This window comes from Apium graveolens, chromosome 4 (genome assembly GCF_009905375.1).
Source record: "Apium graveolens cultivar Ventura chromosome 4, ASM990537v1, whole genome shotgun sequence".
NCBI lineage: Eukaryota > Viridiplantae > Streptophyta > Magnoliopsida > Apiales > Apiaceae > Apium > Apium graveolens.
In genome coordinates this window covers 152,761,606-152,782,050 of record NC_133650.1, presented here as the reverse complement: position 1 = coordinate 152,782,050, position 20,445 = coordinate 152,761,606, and the positions used below count along the sequence as shown (strand labels likewise).

The window sequence follows — 20,445 nt, the reverse complement described above, 5'->3', positions numbered from 1 at the left end:
CTAAAAGGATCTTGAACTTAAATCTTAAATAAGGTTGAGTCAAAGATTTATACCCTTATTGAGAGATTGATATGTGTTCTTGATTATGGTGAAGTCTTGGGAGTGCTTAGTATAGTTTTTGGAACCTAAACCAACCATTAAAATCAAGAAACCAGAGAAGAGTTAATACTCACACTATTCATTCTCATCTTTGTTGAATTTATTTCACCCATCAAACCTTGATAAAAAGAGCTCAAAGATTTATCTTACCTTAGTTTGGTTGGTAGGAAACTTGAGAATTAATGGAGGATTTATCCATGGCTAGAGCTTGAAGTTTTGATTTTGATTTCTTGGTTGAAGATGAAAAGGCCGAATGAAGAAGGTTGGGAGAGAAAGAGAGATTTTGTGTTGCTTCTTGGGAGCTTCTTGAAATAATGTGGTGATATCTTGTATTTAATTTTTATTCCTTAGTATATATCCTAGGATTTTATTCTTTGTTTCCAATCCTGGAGACAAAACTAGCTAGCCTTGGTAGTTTACAAGCTAAGCTACTTGGTTTAGCTCTTTAGCTTACTATTTGCTAGCCCTTGGTTGATCATCCTATCCTTAGCTCACTATTTGCTAAAGTAATCATGGTTACTTTTCTACCATGGTTAGTGTGTTACGTTTATTTAATCGTTTACGCGTTCGCTCAGTCGCTTAAATGTTTTCGTAATAATTTCTCGTAAATAGTTCACGATGTAATTTCTTTCGTATTTATTCCTTATGTTTTGAATTATCATGTTTGGATATAAATCCATAGGGTTTTAAATTCGTAATTATATTCTGATTCCCGTAATCCTCGATGATTCGTAAATATGGTCGTTTTTCAAAGTTCGTTTTCTTCGAAAACTAATAGCGTTTACATACACTCATTTGGTACGTATAATCATAACGTCAACTCCGAAATTCATTTTCTCATGCACTACATAGTGTGGGCTAAAATATTTTCCCCGTCTGTCAGGGTTACTATTCATTAAACATTTTTACAAGGTATCAAAATTTTGAGTTATTACAGTACCCAAGGCACATATCGGCCTAGCAAGGTATTATATCTTGTTTAATACATAGCTTACACTGGACCGCCGCCACGGCCCCTTACGCAACCATCCAATCCATAAAAACAATTTTCAATCAAAGGAGTTAAATCAAACGACATCCTTAACAACATAACTCTCCATTTCTCATTATCCAGAGCTATCTCAACAACCGATGGAGAAATAACTAGAACAATTAGTTATTTGCTAATCTCAACTCAAAGTTTCACTGTATAGAGTAATTTGTAGCAAAATGTAAAAACGTTTATCTATTCTGAACTTAGAATAGGGAAACAGTACTTGAAATATAACACAACAAGGTTCGAGAATATTTGCATGATATAATTAACAATCTGATAAGTAGAATGATAAACTATTCTGAAATTAGAATAACGTAGAAAACTTGCAGTATATGAGAAAGTTCAGGAATATTTGCGTAATAGAATTCGAAATAAATATCACTTGAACGATAAGTGAAGGTAGGGATACTTGCCTGGTATGTTCGATAACCTTTCACTATAACCCTGGCTTAAATTGTTGGCTATCAACTCCGTCTAGCACTTGACTGCACTCTTTGCTACTCGATTCTATAAATAAAAGGACTATCTTAATTGACAGAACCAAACTCAATCGACGTAACTATACGTCTTGACGTCTACCCGATCGTTTATAACTAATCATGGCATTTTGAAACTGCAAACAGATAGCATGCATATCACCTAGCATGTAATCATGTTATTTATGTAACACGTAATCACATATTTCATGCAACATATAAATCAGATAGTCAAAAGATGGGTCTCAGTACACTCAGAGTTGAAATCAGGTTAATAACAGTGTTTAGCGACTAAATACCGACTCAGGATGATTTACAAATCAAATGATCTTGCATTACAAAAGAAATTAGGTCCCGAAAGTATTTTTATTGGAAGCGTAATATTTTTCTGAGTCTATACGCGTTCGTTTCGTATTAAACGGACGAACGGTTCATTTATTATGAATAAAACAAGAATTAAATGGGAATAAATCAATTAATAATAATATTAATTGATTTTTAAATACCACATATAATTTTTAAAAGTTTAAAAGTGATTTTTAGAAATTATTTGAATTAATTATAAATAATTGTATTTTATTTAACTATTTATAAATAAAATTAATTGATTAAATGAATTAACCAATTAATTAAATCTATAAATAATTAATTAAAACAAATTATAATTAATTAAAACAAATATTTATTTTTGAAAATAATAAAAGAAATAATTTTTGGAATTTAAAATAATTAAGAAAATAATTTTTTGAATTTAAAATAATAAATAAATGATTTTTTTTGAAAATAAAATAAATGATTTTTAAAAACATAAATGAATTTTGATTTAAAATTAAAATAGAAAACACAGAAACATGAAATTAAAATAGACATAACCAGAATTTTGATAAAAGGGGGGAAACGGGTGGGGAGTTGGGCGGAAAGTTCGCCGGAGGAGACAAACAAGTCGTCGGAAACTGGGTTTTTCAGAATCCGGCCGACGTCCGGCCACACTCCGGTGAGCCCAGGACTCCCAAATCAAGTCGTAGCATTTCCCAGCCTAAACCAATTCAACGTATTCCTAGCAGTAACACGACTACCATAACCACAACAAACCATCATTACTTCGTCTTCTCTGACGAATTCGATTCCTTTTCCGGCAAAGAAACCGGCGAGGACCGAAATCCTCCAATACTCAACTAAATTCAACGAAATAAGGACGAAAACGAAGCTTATGATTTATACTATCTATTCACAGGACTCACAACAACCCGGAAACAACAACAATCATAAAACATCGATTCAAAAATTATAAGAACTTAAAAACTCGGTTTAACACCTCCTGGACTAAAATACATCAACCCAATACACAAATAGATTATAATTAACATTCTAAATCTATTTGTAACTTCAAAATCAATCAACAGGTACACAAAATCAAATTTCGATTTCAACACCAAGAACATGAACACAAAAATCAATTTTGTGAAATACTTCACCTCAATTTCTGAAATTGGTATCAATAGAAAGGTCTTGAATTAAGCTTTGATTTGGATATTCAAGCTTCACAAACGGATCTTTGTAGCTCTCATTATCAGAGATTCTTTGTTGAAAAATAAATTTTTGCCCTCAAATCTTGTTCTTCTACTTTATTTTTAATAAAATAAAAATAAAATAAAATAATAAGTTAAACTATTTATATTAATCATAAAATTATATCCCCAAATTAATTAAGGGTGTTTTTATTTTCATAATTAAAATTATCAAGCCCCGAAATAATAATTATGGGAAATAATTTTAAAAGTAATAAAATACAAAATTTATATCAAAATTCCCCAAAAATTACGAATAATTCAAAAATACAAAAATGATAGGTATTTGAAATACCAATAATTCTATAAAAATAAAAATATGAATTTTGTGGGTTTTGATGTCACGGTGAGGTCCCGGTCTGTTTATATTTGAAAAACTGAAACGATTCCTAAATTAATAGAAAACTCCGAAAACACGTAAAATACATTAAAACGTACATACAACTAGATAAAACGAATATCTCGATAAAGATGCTTATAAACACAAGTCCAGATTACAGGTCGATTCATATCAATGCATTTTAAACACATATTAATCAATCAAAAAAATTTCTGGTCCGCCCGGGAACACTAATAACACTTATAACATTTAATAACATGGCAATAATCACTTTAACTTATACAAAAACATAATATTTATTTATTTAACATAAATATTCACATAATTTTCCCGGATATTACATCCTTCCCTCATTAACATGATTCTGTCCTCAGAATCAGCCTAGGAAAATAAGTGAGGATATTTGGTTCGCATTTTGCTTTTCAATTCACAGGTCGATTTTAAGTTCCCAGACTCCTTCAGGGATCGAGAATTTTATTTTGAGATGTAGTGTACGAACATTGAGATCCTTGTACATGTTGGTTTGTTGAATATTTATAGGGGTTTTGTCATGTGAGGGGGCACATGGGGAGCGCGCATGTTTGATGATGCTGCCAGACAGCGATAACGAGGGTATAATATTGAGATGTGAGGGTGTTAGTAGCCTCACATTGGTGTATGAAGTCCTTTCTGTCGGGCTAATATCACTCGAGTTGTGCTCCAAAGTCGGTCACGACGCCTAGTTGGGTCAAAACGCATTTTTTAGCCTAATTTATTTAAAAAATGACGAATTTAAAAAAATGGGAGAGATTACATAGAATTCAAAATGAATGATAGGGTGAATACAAAATAAAAAAGATCCATATATTTATTAATCCTTTAAATTTAAATAATTAAAATTTTAAATTAGAAAAAAACAATATGTTACAATGTTTGATTTATGAATGCATTTTACTTTGAACATGTTGTTGTGACATTTTTGTTACCTCGAAACATGAATCGGAACGTATAATAGGTGTTCTTTAGTAATTTCGAATTCCGAATTTGATGTGATAGGAACACGGAAAACAAAAGTCCGATTCTAGTTAAGTTGTTTCATTTTTTCTATTCAATTCAGTTCATTCATGGTCCACAATTTCTAAACCACAATTATATTAGACAATCGAACGTATTTTCCGTTCTTTTAAGAAGAACAAGATTAACCTTTTTATTACATATTTGTATTGTTTTAAGAAGTAATTCACGACAATGATCATTCCAAGTCCCGACGTGTGCTCGTATATTCCAAAATTTATATAAGAAACTAAAATGATTTAAGATTGAAACAGAATGACACCGTTAAATTGTTAAAAAAATATTGAAAAAATCTATTGAAGAATCTCTCCTTATATCAGACACGAGATTTGATGCTTTCGACTTACTTTGTAATTGAATAAATCAGTTTTAAAGTTAAAAATTGAAAGCTTAATTAAGCGAGGTTTGGGATATGGGCTTGATGGCCCTACTGTCCAACCATCTAGAAAATCTTGACTTTTAAAGAGCCACTACATTGCAACTACTAAAACACTTTGACATATTAACAATACTAAAGTGATAATGAAATGAAACCATCGTGTTACTTGATGACTTGCAAATTGTTCCAACTTGTTTACAGGAACACATTTTCCGTTTCCTCTGCCTAGTCCCCCACAAGTCATCCTTCTTTTCCTCCTATTCTACCTCAAAAAAATATAACATGTTTGGTCCAAGAAGAGAGCAGAGGAACAATTCTATCCAACCCTGTGATTCCTTGAGACACAAAAACTTCAATAATGGCGATCCTTATTTCGGTTCGAGGATTCGAAAAGAAACTGAAAACTATGAGAATTATATGAAATGGAATGGTGGTGGGCTTGAATTTAGGCCAGATGTTAAGGAAGATGAACATGGTATTTGTTCACCACCCTTGTGGGAGAAGCAAAGTGCACCTACAAGTCCCGTGGTATTCGATAACGTGTCGTTAAATCTTTCTCCAACATCAAGACGTGAAGCTGTAAACAGAGGCAGGTTGGAGCTTATGGAGATGGTTAAGGCCATGCCCGAATCCTCGTACGAGCTTTCGTTAAAAGATCTTGTAGATAATTTCCATAAACCAGATGAAAATGTTCAAGAGGAATGTTTAAAGAAACAAGGCGTAAAGAAGGTTAAAAGGAAACCAAAAATAGGGAGCAATTATAATAATGAAAATAACAAGGGATTGTTTCTTAAGATGGTGCTTCCATTACCATTTGGGGGAAGTAGCAAGAAAAAGGTAACAAATCCTTATGCGAGAGTTATGTCCAAACCTGGTACGACGACAGAGGATGGCATCAAGTGTGCTGACAAGGAGTACTGGTGGAAGAAAAGATGTGACGAAAACGAGAGCGGTGGCAGCAGTGGTAGTAGTCATAGCAGTGGAAGCACAAGGAGTCAGAGTACCAGGTATGTTCAGTTCTTCATTTCTGTCTGTTTTTAAATTATGCAATATGTTTGCACATGGGTTATGTTATGTAGTAATTTGTGAGATATAGGATTCTGATTAATTATTGAAGATTGCTTTGTGAAATGAACTAAAAGACCATGATTTGAAGGGGTTTACCAGCATAACCCAGGTTCATTAATTAATCAAATCAAATAGTGGAATTCCATACATAATATATACAAATCAGTCTCATTTTCAAATTCATGAGTGTCATTATATATATTAAAGAAATATTAGTGCATGGTAATCTTTTTTATCAAGGAATAAGAGGACCACCGTCATTACAGAGAGTCATACCATACACGTAGCACGTAGGTTTTAAGAAAACTTTAAACAACGTATTCGCTTAAGTACGTACGAAGCTACTCAAGTTTTCATGTTCAACTGGACATTATTAGGAGTAGTGTTTTTCTTGATGTAAACATTTGTCACATTTTTTTATTAAGTAGCTTTAGTTAATAAAATTAAAATATTAGGTAGCTGCAACAATAATCTAATTTGTGTTCCCCTCTCTGATTGAGATTGAAATCATGTGCAGGAAGAAGATAGGTTGCTTACATGGCTTTTCTGCGCTCTACTTGAGGAAAAGCAAATCTGCTAAATGAATTATAAAATTGAATATCTGAGGGGCGAAATCTAGTGACAAACTTTTTTGTGTACACAGCTTAAAATTGGGCTAACAAAATGCTTAGACCAGGTAGAATAGAATGTGTTTGATTTTCATGTATAGACTGGGACAGTAAATCGGTTTAGAGTTTGATTGATGGGTTTGTTTTGATTGCTACCCACAATTTACTTTTTTAAATACTATTTTATTTTCTTAAAAACCAAAAATATATAGAAAAGTTTTTCATAGTTTCTAATGCGGTTCAAGTAATTTTCTGTGTAAACACTTGCACACTTAATCATTTTCTAGGTTTTTGTTAATCATCTTCTAGTTTTTTTACGCACTTGAAATGTATATATGTATATATTATAATATTTTAATATTTTAACTGTTAATTATTTACAGTACAACTAATAATACATTAAACTTATATTTTACACATAATACATTTAACCTAATATAATTTTCATTTTGACTTATATTTACAATACACCTATTAAACTTATATTTTACACATAATACATTTAATCTGATATAATTTTTCTATTAACTTATATTTATAATGCACTTAATAATACAATGAACTTATATCTTACACATTATACAACTAATCTCATATAATTTTTATATTCTATCTCACCTATAAATATTTGACTAACTCTTACTTTTTTATTTATATCTCTCTTTAAAATATCTTAATGCTCATTTTCAATCCATCATCTGACCCGGGAGTAAGAAAGAGGTTCATCAAAACTTCATCATCATCTTCAATCCATCATTTAACCGCTAGTAAGAAAAGAGATTCATCATCCTTAAGGTGACTTAAAGATTTTGTTCATTTTTTTTCCAATTCTTGTACATTTTTTTAATACACAAAAACTTCATATTTTCTAACTCTTTTCATGATATTGTTGTTTTTTTATTGAGAAATCTATATAATATGTGTTAAATTAATAAATAACTTTATCTTTATGTCCATTTTTAATCATTAATTGTAAATATGTGTTCTAATTAATTTTTAACTAACTTGTGCTTTTTGATGGCAATATCTTTTTCTTGAAAAATTTGTATAGTATTGCTAAAATTAATAGATAACTTTATATGTATATCCTTTGCTAGTCACTAATTATAAATATATATTGTAGTTAAATTTTTAGATAATTTATGCCCTTTTGATGGTACTTTTTTTTCTTGAAAAATTTGTATAATATGTGCTAAATTAATATATAACTTTATTTTTATGTAATTTTTTAGTCACTAGTTATAAATATGTGTTGTGGTTAATTTTTAACTAATTTAAAAATAAATAAATATATATCTATATATAAATACTAAATAGCTACTAATACATTCATGTAATGTAAGATAGCCTAGTGTTTTCACACTATTTGTTTTATCTTTTTTCAACTAATTTATAATAAGTGTAGTGTTTTCACACCATTTGTTTTATCTTTTTTTTAAAAAATTAAATTTTAGTTTTCTGCATTTTTTGTAATCTATGCAATCTCCATTAAATATAAAATAATTTTTCAAAATACATATATGTTTTGGCACCATTTTTTTTGCCCGAGTAGAATTAAGATACAACATTAAATTAATAAATATATATATATATGTATATTGTAAATTAATTAAATTATGTAATAAATGCAGTCTTGATTAATAAATTTAATTACTAATTAATAACATAATAACTAAAAAGGTATATAACATATATATTGGTCAGCTTATAAATGAATCTAAAATATATATTATTTTAATGAGTAAAGTAAATATAGTTGAAAAATTGGTAAAAGTGAGTAGTGAAAATACATGGCCTAACTTGACATTGACATATTCATCTTAGTGTGCATTAGACATCTTAGATAAAATTATATGTAAGCTAGACTATCATTTATGTATTAGCTTGCAATTAATCTATATATTATATTGATATTATTTTTTTGTCTCACATAAATAATAATTTCAAATGAAACAATATTTTCTAGTTATTGCATTAACTCTTTGGACTGTTGGTCTTTTTTCACAGGAAAAAATTTATTTATCTATGGATGGAAAAGAAGAGTCTAGGTGAGTTTTTTATAATTATTTTTTGTTCCAAATTTTCTTATATTTCTTTTGCTAAATTATTTATATGCATCTAATAGTATTTATGTTAATTTATATTTATTTTCATGTTGAGTATTGCAGGATGTATATTTTGATGTTGCTTCCAATGAATTAGTGAATGTTGGTCACTTATTCGAGACAGATCAGATATTTTTTAGTCGACGTGACTTAGAAGAATTTGTCAGAGACGTTGGGAAGAAAAATAATATCTGCATAGCTGTGCTTTCTTCTAAAGGAGGGGAAGGAAAGGGCTTTGGAAACTGTTGTTGTATATCTCGGATGTGAAAGATCATTAGGTTACCGTAGAAATAAAGATAAGGGGAGTGTGCCTCAAGTTAATAATAAGCGTTACACTGGAACCAAAAGATGTTACTGTCCATTTCGTCTCAAAGGAAAAGAAATTTTTGCAGCAACATGAAAATTAGATGTGATTAATGGGAATCACAACTTTCTGACATACAATATGGGTCGTTCAATAATAAGGCCGTTAAGTCATTCAGCAACTTTTGATGGATCTGTGCAAGGAGTCCTATTTTTTTCAATACCAAGTTTCACCCATCGATAACATGGTCACAGATTTATTTTTTGCTAATAAAAAGGTCGTAAAGTTGTTGCATCAGTTCTATCACGTGCTAATAATGGATTGCACGTATAAGACCAACAAATATAAAATGCCGTTACTTGAAATTATCGGCGTTGTTCCAACTGGGAAAATTTTTGTCGTTGGATTGGCATTCTTACAAGATGAGAAAAAAGGTAGTTTTGAATGGGCTCTTCAATGCACGAAAGATCTCTTCAACCCAAATCAGATTCCAGAAGTCATTGTTACGGATAGAGAATTTGCTTTAATAAATGCAATCGGTGTGATATTCTCGGATAGTTATCATATGTTGTGCACAAGACATATTGTAAAAAATGTGGAAGCCAAGGCAAAAAAGGTGACTGGCAGTATGGTATTTTCATGTCAAGCCAAGGTAAAAAATGTGAAAGCCAAGAAAAAGTACAACATTTTCAAAAGATATATGCCGGTCATCCCAACCTAGTAACATATGTGCAAGATACATGGATGATTCATGCAAAAATATTTGTGCATGCTTAGACAAATAAGGTGTTACATTTTGGAAATCGTACCACAAATTAGTTGTTCATCATTTTTTTTCTTTTTGTTAGTTTTAATAGTTTATTATATTATTTTAATATTATCCTCTCTTAATAATAGGGTTGAAAGCGTTCATAGTTCACTAAAGAGATTTTTAAGGACTTCAACGGGTAGTCTAGACACAATTTGGTCGAGGGTGCATTCTTATAAACACGAGTCCAGATTACAGGTCGATTCATATCAATGCATTTTAAACACATATTAATCAATCAAAAAAATTTCTGGTCTGCACCGGAACACTAATAACACTTATAACATTTAATAACATGGCAATAATCACTTTAACTTATACAAACACATAATATTTATTTATTTAAGATAAATATTCACATAATTTTTCCGGATATTATATCCTTCCCCCATTAACAGGATTCTGTCCTCAGAATCAGCCTAGGAAAACAAGTGAGGATATTTGGTTCGCATTTTGCTTTTCAACTCACAGGTCGATTTTAAGTTCCCAGACTCCTTCAGGGATCGAGAATTTTATTTTGAGATGTAGTGTACGAACATTGAGATCCTTGTACATGTTGGTTTGTTGAATATTTATAGGGGTTTTGTCATGTGAGGGGGCACATGGGGAGCGCGCATGTTTGATGATGCTGCCAGACAGCGATAACGAGGGTATAATATTGAGATGTGAGGGTGTTAGTAGCCTCACATTGGTGTGTGAAGTCCTTTCTGTCGGGCTAATATCACTCGAGTTGTGCTCCAAAGTCGGTCACGACGCCTAGTTGGGTCAAAACGCATTTTTTAGCCTAATTTATTTAAAAAATGACGAATTTAAAAAAATGGGAGAGATTACATAGAATTCAAAATGAATGATAGGGTGAATACAAAATAAAAAAGATCCATATATTTATTAATCCTTTAAATTTAAATAATTAAAATTTTAAATTAGAAAAAAACAATATGTTACAATGTTTGATTTATGAATGCATTTTACTTTGAACATGTTGTTGTGACATTTTTGTTACCTCGAAACATGAATCGGAACGTATAATAGGTGTTCTTTAGTAATTTCGAATTCCGAATTTGATGTGATAGGAACACGGATAACAAAAGTCCGATTCTAGTTAAGTTGTTTCATTTTTTCTATTCAATTCAGTTCATTCATGGTCCACAATTTCTAAACCACAATTATATTAGACAATCGAACGTATTTTCCGTTCTTTTAAGAAGAACAAGATTAACCTTTTTATTACATATTTGTATTGCTTTAAGAAGTAATTCACGAAAATGATCATTCCAAGTCCTGACGTGTGCTCGTATATTCCAAAATTTATATAAGAAACTAAAATGATTTAAGATTGAAACAGAATGAACACCGTTAAATTGTTAAAAAAATATTAACTCTTTCGACTGTTGGTCTTTTTTCACAGGAAAAAATTTATTTATCTATGGATGGAAAAGAAGAGTCTAGGTGAGTTTTTTATAATTATTTTTTGTTCCAAATTTTCTTATATTTCTTATACGTATAATAGGTGTTCTTTAGTAATTTCGAATTCCGAATTTGATGTGATAGGAACACGGATAACAAAAGTCCGATTCTAGTTAAGTTGTTTCATTTTTTCTATTCAATTCAGTTCATTCATGGTCCACAATTTCTAAACCACAATTATATTAGACAATCGAACGTATTTTCCGTTCTTTTAAGAAGAACAAGATTAACCTTTTTATTACATATTTGTATTGCTTTAAGAAGTAATTCACGAAAATGATCATTCCAAGTCCTGACGTGTGCTCGTATATTCCAAAATTTATATAAGAAACTAAAATGATTTAAGATTGAAACAGAATGAACACCGTTAAATTGTTAAAAAAATATTAACTCTTTCGACTGTTGGTCTTTTTTCACAGGAAAAAATTTATTTATCTATGGATGGAAAAGAAGAGTCTAGGTGAGTTTTTTATAATTATTTTTTGTTCCAAATTTTCTTATATTTCTTTTGCTAAATTATTTATATGCATCTAATAGTATTTATGTTAATTTATATTTATTTTCATGTTGAGTATTGCAGGATGTATATTTTGATGTTGCTTCCAATGAATTAGTGAATGTTGGTCACTTATTCGAGACAGATCAGATATTTTTTAGTCGACGTGACTTAGAAGAATTTGTCAGAGACGTTGGGAAGAAAAATAATATCTGCATAGTTGTGCTTTCTTCTAAAGGAGGGGAAGGAAAGGGCTTTGGAAACTGTTGTTGTATATCTCGGATGTGAAAGATCATTAGGTTACCGTAGAAATAAAGATAAGGGGAGTGTGCCTCAAGTTAATAATAAGCGTTACACTGGAACCAAAAGATGTTACTATCCATTTCGTCTAAAAGGAAAAGAAATTTTTGCAGCAACATGAAAATTATTTGTGATTAATGGGAATCACAACTTTCCGACATACAATATGGGTCGTTCAATAATAAGGCCGTTCAGTCATTCAGCAGCTTTTGATGGATCCGTGCAAGGAGTCCTATTTTTTTCAATACCAAGTTTCACCCATCGATAACATAGTCACAGATTTATTTTTTTCTAATAAAAAGGTCGTAAAGTTGTTGCATCAGTTCTATCACATGCTAATAATGGATTGCACATATAAGACCAACAAATATAAAATGCCGTTACTTGAAATTATCGGCGTTGTTCCAACTGGGAAAATTTTTGTCATTGGATTGGCATTCTTACAAGATGAGAAAAAAGGTAGTTTTGAATGGGCTCTTCAATGCACGAAAGATCTCTTCAACCCAAATCAGATTCCAGAAGTCATTGTTACGGATAGAGAATTTGCTTTAATAAATGCAATCAGTGTGATATTCCCGGATAGTTATCATATGTTGTGCACAAGACATATTGTAAAAAATGTGGAAGCCAAGGCAAAAAAGGTGACTGGCAGTATGGTATTTTCATGTCAAGCCAAGGCAAAAAATGTGGAAGCCAAGAAAAAGTACAACATTTTCAAAAGATATATGCCGGTCATCCCAACCTAGTAACATATGTGCAAGATATATGGATGATTCATGCAAAAATATTTGTGCATGCTTACACAAATAAGGTGTTACATTTTGGAAATCGTACCACAAATTAGTTGTTCATCATTTTTTTTCTTTTTGTTAGTTTTAATAGTTTATTATATTATTTTAATATTATCCTCTCTTAATAATAGGGTTGAAAGCGCTCATAGTTCACTAAAGAGATTTTTAAGAACTTCAACGGGTAGTCTAGAGACAATTTGGTCGAGGGTGCATTCTTATTTACAACTTCAAGAAAATGAAATTAAAGCTAGTTTCGTCAAGTCCACGAGCAAGGATCTTCATGTCACTGTTTTGCATCTCTTGACTGAATTGACTAGTAAAATTTCTCATACAACTATTAAAAAAATTATTAAGGAATATAGTCATCACGGAGTAAGCATTGACCCTGCTACATGTGGTTGTTACTTGAGAACAACTCATGGTCTTCCATGCGCGCATGAGATGAGGATATTAGATAATGAAGGAAAGAGCATCGAGTTGAATATTATTCATATTTTCTGGAAAACTCTTCATATGGAAGGTGATACTTTTTTCCAATGATAATCACGAACAATTTCAAGATGATGATGAGATTTTGTGGAATTACTTTAACATTATGCTGAAACAATCACCGGAGCTGAAGAAAATGTATATATCTAAACTGGAGAAAATGATGCACCCAGAGACAGTGATAGTGGAAGAGCCTTTTAGTGATCGACAAAGTAAGGGGCGCCCGAAAACTAGGAGTTCCACAAAAAGAGATCCTTCATACTTTGAGTATGTTGACAAAGAAACTTCTACATCTAAATCAGGTAACAAGTTCAAAGGGCCCGCAACGGAAGAATCCATTCCTTCAGAAATTCCAAAATTTGTTGTTTCATATATTCATAAATATGTAAATGTTTCCGCTGACGGTAATTGTGGGTATAGATCAGTAGCCCGTCAAATTTATGGGTCAGAAGATCAATGGAGAAGGGTGCGTAAAGATTTGCATGATTTCATAGATACGCATTTGGATTATTGGATGAAAGTATGGCATAAAAATTTAGATGAAGCAAGAATGACGTTAAGAAGAGTTAACCATTGTGAAAGTCCTTGTTCATATGAGTATTGGATGTCTTTGGATGAAATGGGTCCAGTAATTGCGACTATTTATAATGTGATTTTAGTTGCTTTGGACCCGATACAAATGGGTACTTTGACATATTTGCCACTATATGTTCTAGAAGGCATTAGTAGTCCGGAGAAACTCATCTGCATAGCATTTCTAAGAAGCTCTAATCACTTTATTTCGGTATGTATGCTTTACTAGTTTGTCAATGTTTATTAACTCATATCATATTGTGTTGATATTATGATTATATTTACAGGTCCCTATAATCAATAATTGTCCTGTTCCGGAGATTTATAGATTTTGTTTCAAATTTCATGAAGATTCTGTACATGGATGGGATGCTCCTCTGATGACTACAATTGAGAAATGGAAATCTTTACGTACCTCAATGTTAATATGTAATTTAATAATATGTATGTACATTTTTAATATATCTTTTATACATTTAAGAGATGTACAAATAAATATTTGTGAATTAGTTAGCATGGTCGTGCTCCAGCTGATCCACTAGAGGGTAACACCTCTGTCACCTGAGACCTTTATGCATACTATTTAAAAGATTATAAATAAATACTTGCAAATTAGTTAACAAGTATATTTTAAATATTATTATTGTGTATTTAAAATAGAAACATAAATTATATAATTAATTAATTAGTATCTCAATTTAAAATATATTTTAATTTTTTTAAAATAAGTATACTTTGAGAACAATTTCTATAAAAAATCATATTTTATAATTGATATTAAATATAAAAAAAATTAATGATATTCAATGAATATTTTAAATTTGATGTGTTATATTTTCAATAAAAATTGACATGATGAATTATTTTATAAAAAATTAAATATTTATAAAATATAATATCACATATTATTTTATATGAATATTAAGTCTAATTATTAATCTACTTAGCAATCAGCAACATTACATATTAATCAGGAAAAGTACACATGTATACATTAATTAGGGTTGAATCATTTATTGAGCACGAGGGGCTTTAACGTAATCTAACCAAACTGCATTTGGTAAAAATGACCTGCATTTGGCACCACCCAAGTTTTTTTATTTTTTCAAGAAAGTTAAAAAAAACACATTGAAAAGACATTTTTCTTCAGTATATTTTTCATATCCTAACAAATGCAGCAAAAATTACGGAAACAAACCATGTGATGAAGTCTTATCGGCAATTAACTTATTTTTGGAAAATAATTATCTACTGCCATAATATTTTGTTAGATATTGTATTATTCTCTCAGGGAAGATATTTTTCCGAAAAATATTTGACCCAAAAATATTTTTCATTAAAAAACTTTGATGGCATAATAAATATCTTTTAAAAAAAATATTATCTATGGAAACTTTCTTCCAAATTATTTCTTAATTGAAATCTTAAAATAAGTAACTTATAACTTAAGTGTGATAGGTGACATATATGTAATAAGTGGTTTTTAACAAATAAGTTGTTTTTGGTGTTTGGATGTTTCATTTATAAGTAAAATGGGGTGTTAGGTAAAATAACTTATAAGTTAATTTTTTTAAATTTTTTAATAATAATTTTTTGAGTATAGAAATATATAATTTTATTAAAATGAAATTCTTTTATTTATTTATTACAATGCCCAAATAAAAAGATCAAGATATTACAACATTTATGCTCTGTTATGAATACTATTAGCAATACTATCACGCAGCACAATCCACCTACCATCATTGTCAGTTTCTTCAGTTTTATCTATCTCGGTCTCTCGACTCTCATTAGTTGTTGTAGTACAATCCGGAGGAATGTAACTTTTTCTTTCGGTCGTGCGAAATGCGTTGTCACTACAATTTGATTTTCTAATTTAGTTATGAATCGTCATCGTAGACAGAACAATATCTGTTTGCGTATCTATCTTATACATCGGCATATTTGCTAAAATAGCAAATCTAGCTTTCCACACCCCGAATGTTCGCTCAATAACCATTCTACAAGAAGAATGAAAATGATTATATTTTTCTTTAGGATTTCGTGGTACACGTTCGCTGCCATCACCCCGACGAAAATCTGCAAGATGATATCTGATGCTTGATCCTTTATACAGAGCCATGTATCCTTTTTTGTGTGCATAACCTGCATCTACAAGATAGAATTTTTTTCCAGCTGGATGTGAAAATTTCAGATTTCCTTGAGTTGTAGCCTCATTTAAAATACGAATATCGTGTGCTCCACCTTTTCATCCTGCCCAAGCAAAAGTAAAGCACAAGTTAAAATCACAGATTTCTAGAATATTTTGAGTGGCGTATCCCTTTCGACCAAAATAGGGTGTACGCTCTGTTTCTTTTACTCGATATTTAATATGAGTACCATCAATAGCTCCAATAGCATCATGCGATTAATATTAAAATAGTATTAATTTTTATCAACAAAAGTCATGAACATATTTGGATATAAATATATACACTTACTTCAAAATATGGATGATATCATCCATGTTAAGGTGTATGATAACCACATCCAGTATTATAATTTGAAGCCGGTTTAATGTAATCAATTGCCAGTCTGCAAACAGCTTGTAGAACATAATGAAAATGTCGACTAATTGTCTCACCAGAGTGATTCCACATTTCTTGCATTAAATAATTTCTACACCCATGCGCAACATTCATTAAGAAGATCCCTACTTCCTCATTAAGAAGAACCCAAGGTGCAGTCTTCTGCACTACCAGCAGTACTATTGCAAGACATGGCTGTCACTAAACCATCAAGCCCTTCCCAAACAAACTCTGCTCCAGATTTCTTGCTTTTTTGGCCACTGCTCGAACCAGATCTAAAAGAGTTTATAGGAAATAGATTCTGCAATGGTGGTTGTAGTGTTTCATAGTTGTTATCGTCGCTGTCACCGCTGCCTTCATTCCCATCGTCTTCTCCGAAATCTGGAACATCTTCACCCTCCTCTAAATTCACCGCAGAGTAGTTATTCGCAGCTTTTGCCCGCTCACCGATTATAATGACATCACCGAACAAGGTATCATAGTAATTGACGAAATGTGTCATATCCTTATTTCTGAATTTGCTACATTTTTTATTCTCATGCGAGAATAAGCAAGTAACAAGCAGTGAGCACATCACTTAAAAGCCTGTAAGAAATGACAGAACAGTGTAAAAGAACAGAAAACATCAAATCTACTATAAAAGAAGACTCTACTTTCAAAATTTGTTACCAAGTTACCATTGCGTTAAACCTGTGAAAGCAAAGCATGTGCAGACATGATTTAATTACTGTTAATCCCTAACAATGCAACAAGAATTACAGAAGGGGGGATGAATGTAATTCTAATAAACTTTTTCTGAATTACAAAATGTTCTAACTCAAACTATATATATAAGTGTTTTGATTTGCAAGGTGCGGAATCACAAGTTAAATAAATCAAAAACACAAAGTAATTAAAAACACAAGTCTTTAAAAACTTTCTGGTGGATTTGAAAGTATCCACCAGATATATATATATATATATATATATATATATATATATATCGATTTAAGAACTCTGTGAAGAATAAATTGTCTCACAGCTGCTTTACAAGTGAACAAACAAACTACAGAGAAATTCTTAATAGTTACAGCTTTTTCTATTTCTCTTCTAAAAGTGTTTGCTTAGTTATTTGTTCTAATAGCTACAATTGGTTTATATATCACCAAGTTTACATGGTAATAAGACAGGATAATAAAACTATCAAGTCAAACTTCATGCTGCTTCACTACTCTATTCCAACATCTTTGAAAATCTTCTTAATCTTGCATGGAAATGGTAATACTTCTTTGTTCTTCATTTCCTATTAAATAGGCATCCACATTCCTTTTGCAAACACCCAACGCATGTGACTGTGTTGTCGCTGTTAACATATGTTTGAATTGATCATCCATCGGGTACATGTTTGTCATCCGTCGGGTTGTCTTGTTGATCATCCGCCGGGTCGCTTTGTTAATCATCCGTCGGGTAGCCATTTATCACTTGACTCCACTTCATTTGTGCAGAATTACAAGACATCTTATATTTACATTTAATCAACCTATTCTGCGCATCTACTAGCAGTCTACATGACTCATAAGCAACTACAATATCTACACAAAGATGTTTGCAGAAATGTGCTATATGACTTATTGTTACATAAGCTACTCACCCGATGTATATCAATTAGTCATCCGTTGGGACTATATTGAATCATCCGTCGGGACTATAATTGATCATTCGTCGGGTGCTATATTTTTTCACTAAGTTAAATTCACTAAGGTGTTTTGTTAATGTAATCATCAAGTTCACAACATATTTCCAACAATCTCCCCCAATTTATGCCTACTAGAATTGTAGTCATAAATTAAGAGAAACTTGATGATAACAAAACACCCTAAAAATACAAATTTAAAAGGTAGTACATAAAACTAAAAAGTGCTACAATATTTACTGAAGAATTTACAAGACAAAGTGTACAAAGATTTGCTCACAGTCATTTTTAAGGTGCTCCTCTAGTCTGAGCAGATTGATTTATTTCCTTGATGGTCTGGATTTCTTTCCAAGCTTCCTGTTATTTTCTTCTATCTAATTTTGGAGCTGTCTGTGGAACTCAAGTTCATCAGGTTCTGACAGATCTAGCATTTCTTGCATTTCCAGTAGAGTCTCATTGCTAGAGATGCTCAGCTGGTCCTCTACTCTGAAGAATCTTCTAACTCCCTTATCATCAAAGAATTCCTTCAGCCAGTAGGGCCTTAGATGCATTCTACTTCCTGTATAAGGAATAGTTAAAGTCTTTGGGAGTGCATCTTTGGTTCTAATACTCCTCAGTTCTTCAATCTTCTTTAGAAATAGTCTTCTAGCTGTCACATTGAATCCAAAGTTCTTCTTGAAAGATGAATATACTTTTATCAGTATAGATTGTCTCTCTTGAAGAATCATGTGAAATGGCCATATCATCTCTTTTCCTGCCTTGTACTTGAATACTAGCCTTTCAGGTAGATTCCTGTAAGCATCAATCCCTCTAACTTCTTCCAGTTTATCTAGATAGAGGTTTAGATCAGAGAATTCCTTGATGTCACAGATGTACATGAATCTCCCTTGTTGACCTTGGTTTGAGCTTTGGTTATGGACTTAGATCTGAGAGTTGAGGGCTTCACTTTCTTGACTGCTCTGGTCTTTGTTTTCTTTAGCTTCATGAAATGAGGTAGATTGAGTTCAGGAATTGGTAGACTCTCCCGGTCTATTGGCTCATCCTTTGGAATGATAGGTTCACCATGAAAATTCTTCGATGGATCTATCTTGAATTCTTCATGTGCCACAGAGGGCATGGATGTTTGAGTTGTTGTAGAAGTAGACTCTTTGGGAAAGTAGTCTTCCATCTCCTCATCACTGAAATCCAATTTTCTCTTAGAAGGAAGCTTGTATCTGAATTTTCTTTTTCTTTTGAGGCGCTTCTTGCATTTTCTAATCTTTAGATTTAGTGGTTTCAGATGGTTGTTCAGGAATTTGTTGTGTGGGTTTCACAGCTTGCAACTTGGCCAAGATAGCAGCTTGCTTCTTCTTTTTTTTAGCTTTTTAGCATCTAGAGTAGCTTGCTTCTTTTCTTGCTTCAATCTTGCCTTTTCTTCCCTTTTTGCTTCAACAAATTGAGGGTGTCCAGCCACCACACAAATTTCCTTACGATTTCTGAAAACCTTGGCAATTCTCCTTTTTAGAGCTGAATCTGGAGGATCTTTGTAGAATGCTATAGACCTGGCAAACAGCTTCTTCTCATCACGCTTTGGTGTTTCATACACTGTGTCCAAAGGGTTCTTGAGTGAAGACTTTGGATAGTTCACCTTTGGCTTCATGATTAGATCTGCCTTTGGGGATTTGATGCAGGATGTCTGGCCTCTCTCCAGATAGTTCATGCTCTATCATTCACATAAATTTGCCTATCTTGAGAGTGATGAATGACTGATTTTTCTGGCTTCTTTGCTAGACCAAATTTCTTTTGAATATCCTCATCAATTTTCTCCCAGTTGATTGGACTAAACTGCTTCTTCTCAGCTGCTCTCAAAGTGGTTGCTGCTTCATTTATCAGATCAATGCTATCTTTAGCTGGTGGCTTTGTGAAAGCAATTGTTGGCACAATTGCTTTACTCACTTGAATGTTAAGCACTTTTTGCTCCCCCTCACTCCTAGAACTCTCTTTCTTCCCCTTTTTGTTATCAGCAAGTTGAGTAAGGGAGGAGGTATGTGTAGCCACCAGTTTCTGAAGCAAGTCTGTTTGTTGAGTTTGGTGTAGATGGATTGCTGTAAGAGAAGCTTCTATAGCAACCATTCTTTTATCCAAGGAATTCACCTTGGTTGCAAGATCAGAGTTTTTCCTGAGCTGTCTTTTGATATCTGTCATTGTTATCTCTGGAAGTCTAGCTTCCAACTTGTTAGAGATGTCTTTTTTAAGTTGATCAACTT

The 20,445-nt window shown here is 31.7% G+C and overlaps 2 protein-coding genes across 4 annotated transcripts; both read left to right on the top strand.

Moving 5' to 3' along the window:
- The first annotated feature begins 5,081 nt into the window (after positions 1–5,081).
- Positions 5,082–9,756, top strand: LOC141720369 (uncharacterized). Of its 3 annotated transcripts, XR_012574279.1 has the most exons (4): positions 5,085–5,958; positions 6,537–6,695; positions 8,635–8,675; positions 8,796–9,756. XR_012574279.1 is itself a non-coding variant. In XM_074522746.1 (3 exons), the coding sequence occupies exons 1-3, from the start codon at positions 5,234–5,236 to the stop codon at positions 8,807–8,809; spliced, it is 780 nt and encodes a 259-aa protein (XP_074378847.1). In that variant the 5' UTR covers positions 5,082–5,233; the 3' UTR covers positions 8,810–9,756. The 3 variants fall into 3 exon arrangements, 2 of the variants coding, with proteins under 2 accessions (XP_074378847.1, XP_074378846.1); XM_074522746.1 differs by lacking the exon at positions 6,537–6,695 and having other exon boundaries at positions 5,082–5,958; XM_074522745.1 differs by lacking the exons at positions 8,635–8,675; positions 8,796–9,756 and having other exon boundaries at positions 6,537–6,937.
- A 2,725-nt stretch (positions 9,757–12,481) lies between these two features.
- On the top strand, positions 12,482–16,574 carry LOC141719084 (uncharacterized). Its single transcript, XM_074521463.1, has 4 exons — positions 12,482–12,763; positions 13,419–14,171; positions 14,248–14,389; positions 16,534–16,574. Exons 1-4 carry the CDS (start codon positions 12,482–12,484, stop codon positions 16,572–16,574), a joined length of 1,218 nt encoding a protein of 405 aa, XP_074377564.1.
- Positions 16,575–20,445: the final 3,871 nt, after the last annotated feature.

Coding starts and splice junctions, on each gene's coding strand:
- LOC141719084 (XM_074521463.1), top strand. CDS start 12,482: ATGCCGTTACTTGAAATTATCGGCGTTGTTCCAACTGGGAAAATTTTT. Junction 12,764..13,418: donor AAAAGGTGACTGGCAGTATG/GTATTTTCATGT, acceptor TTCATATGGAAG/GTGATACTTTTTTCCAATGA. Junction 14,390..16,533: donor ACGTACCTCAATGTTAATAT/GTAATTTAATAA, acceptor ATCAATTGCCAG/TCTGCAAACAGCTTGTAGAA.
- LOC141720369 (XM_074522745.1), top strand. CDS start 5,234: ATGTTTGGTCCAAGAAGAGAGCAGAGGAACAATTCTATCCAACCCTGT. Junction 5,959..6,536: donor ACAAGGAGTCAGAGTACCAG/GTATGTTCAGTT, acceptor AATCATGTGCAG/GAAGAAGATAGGTTGCTTAC.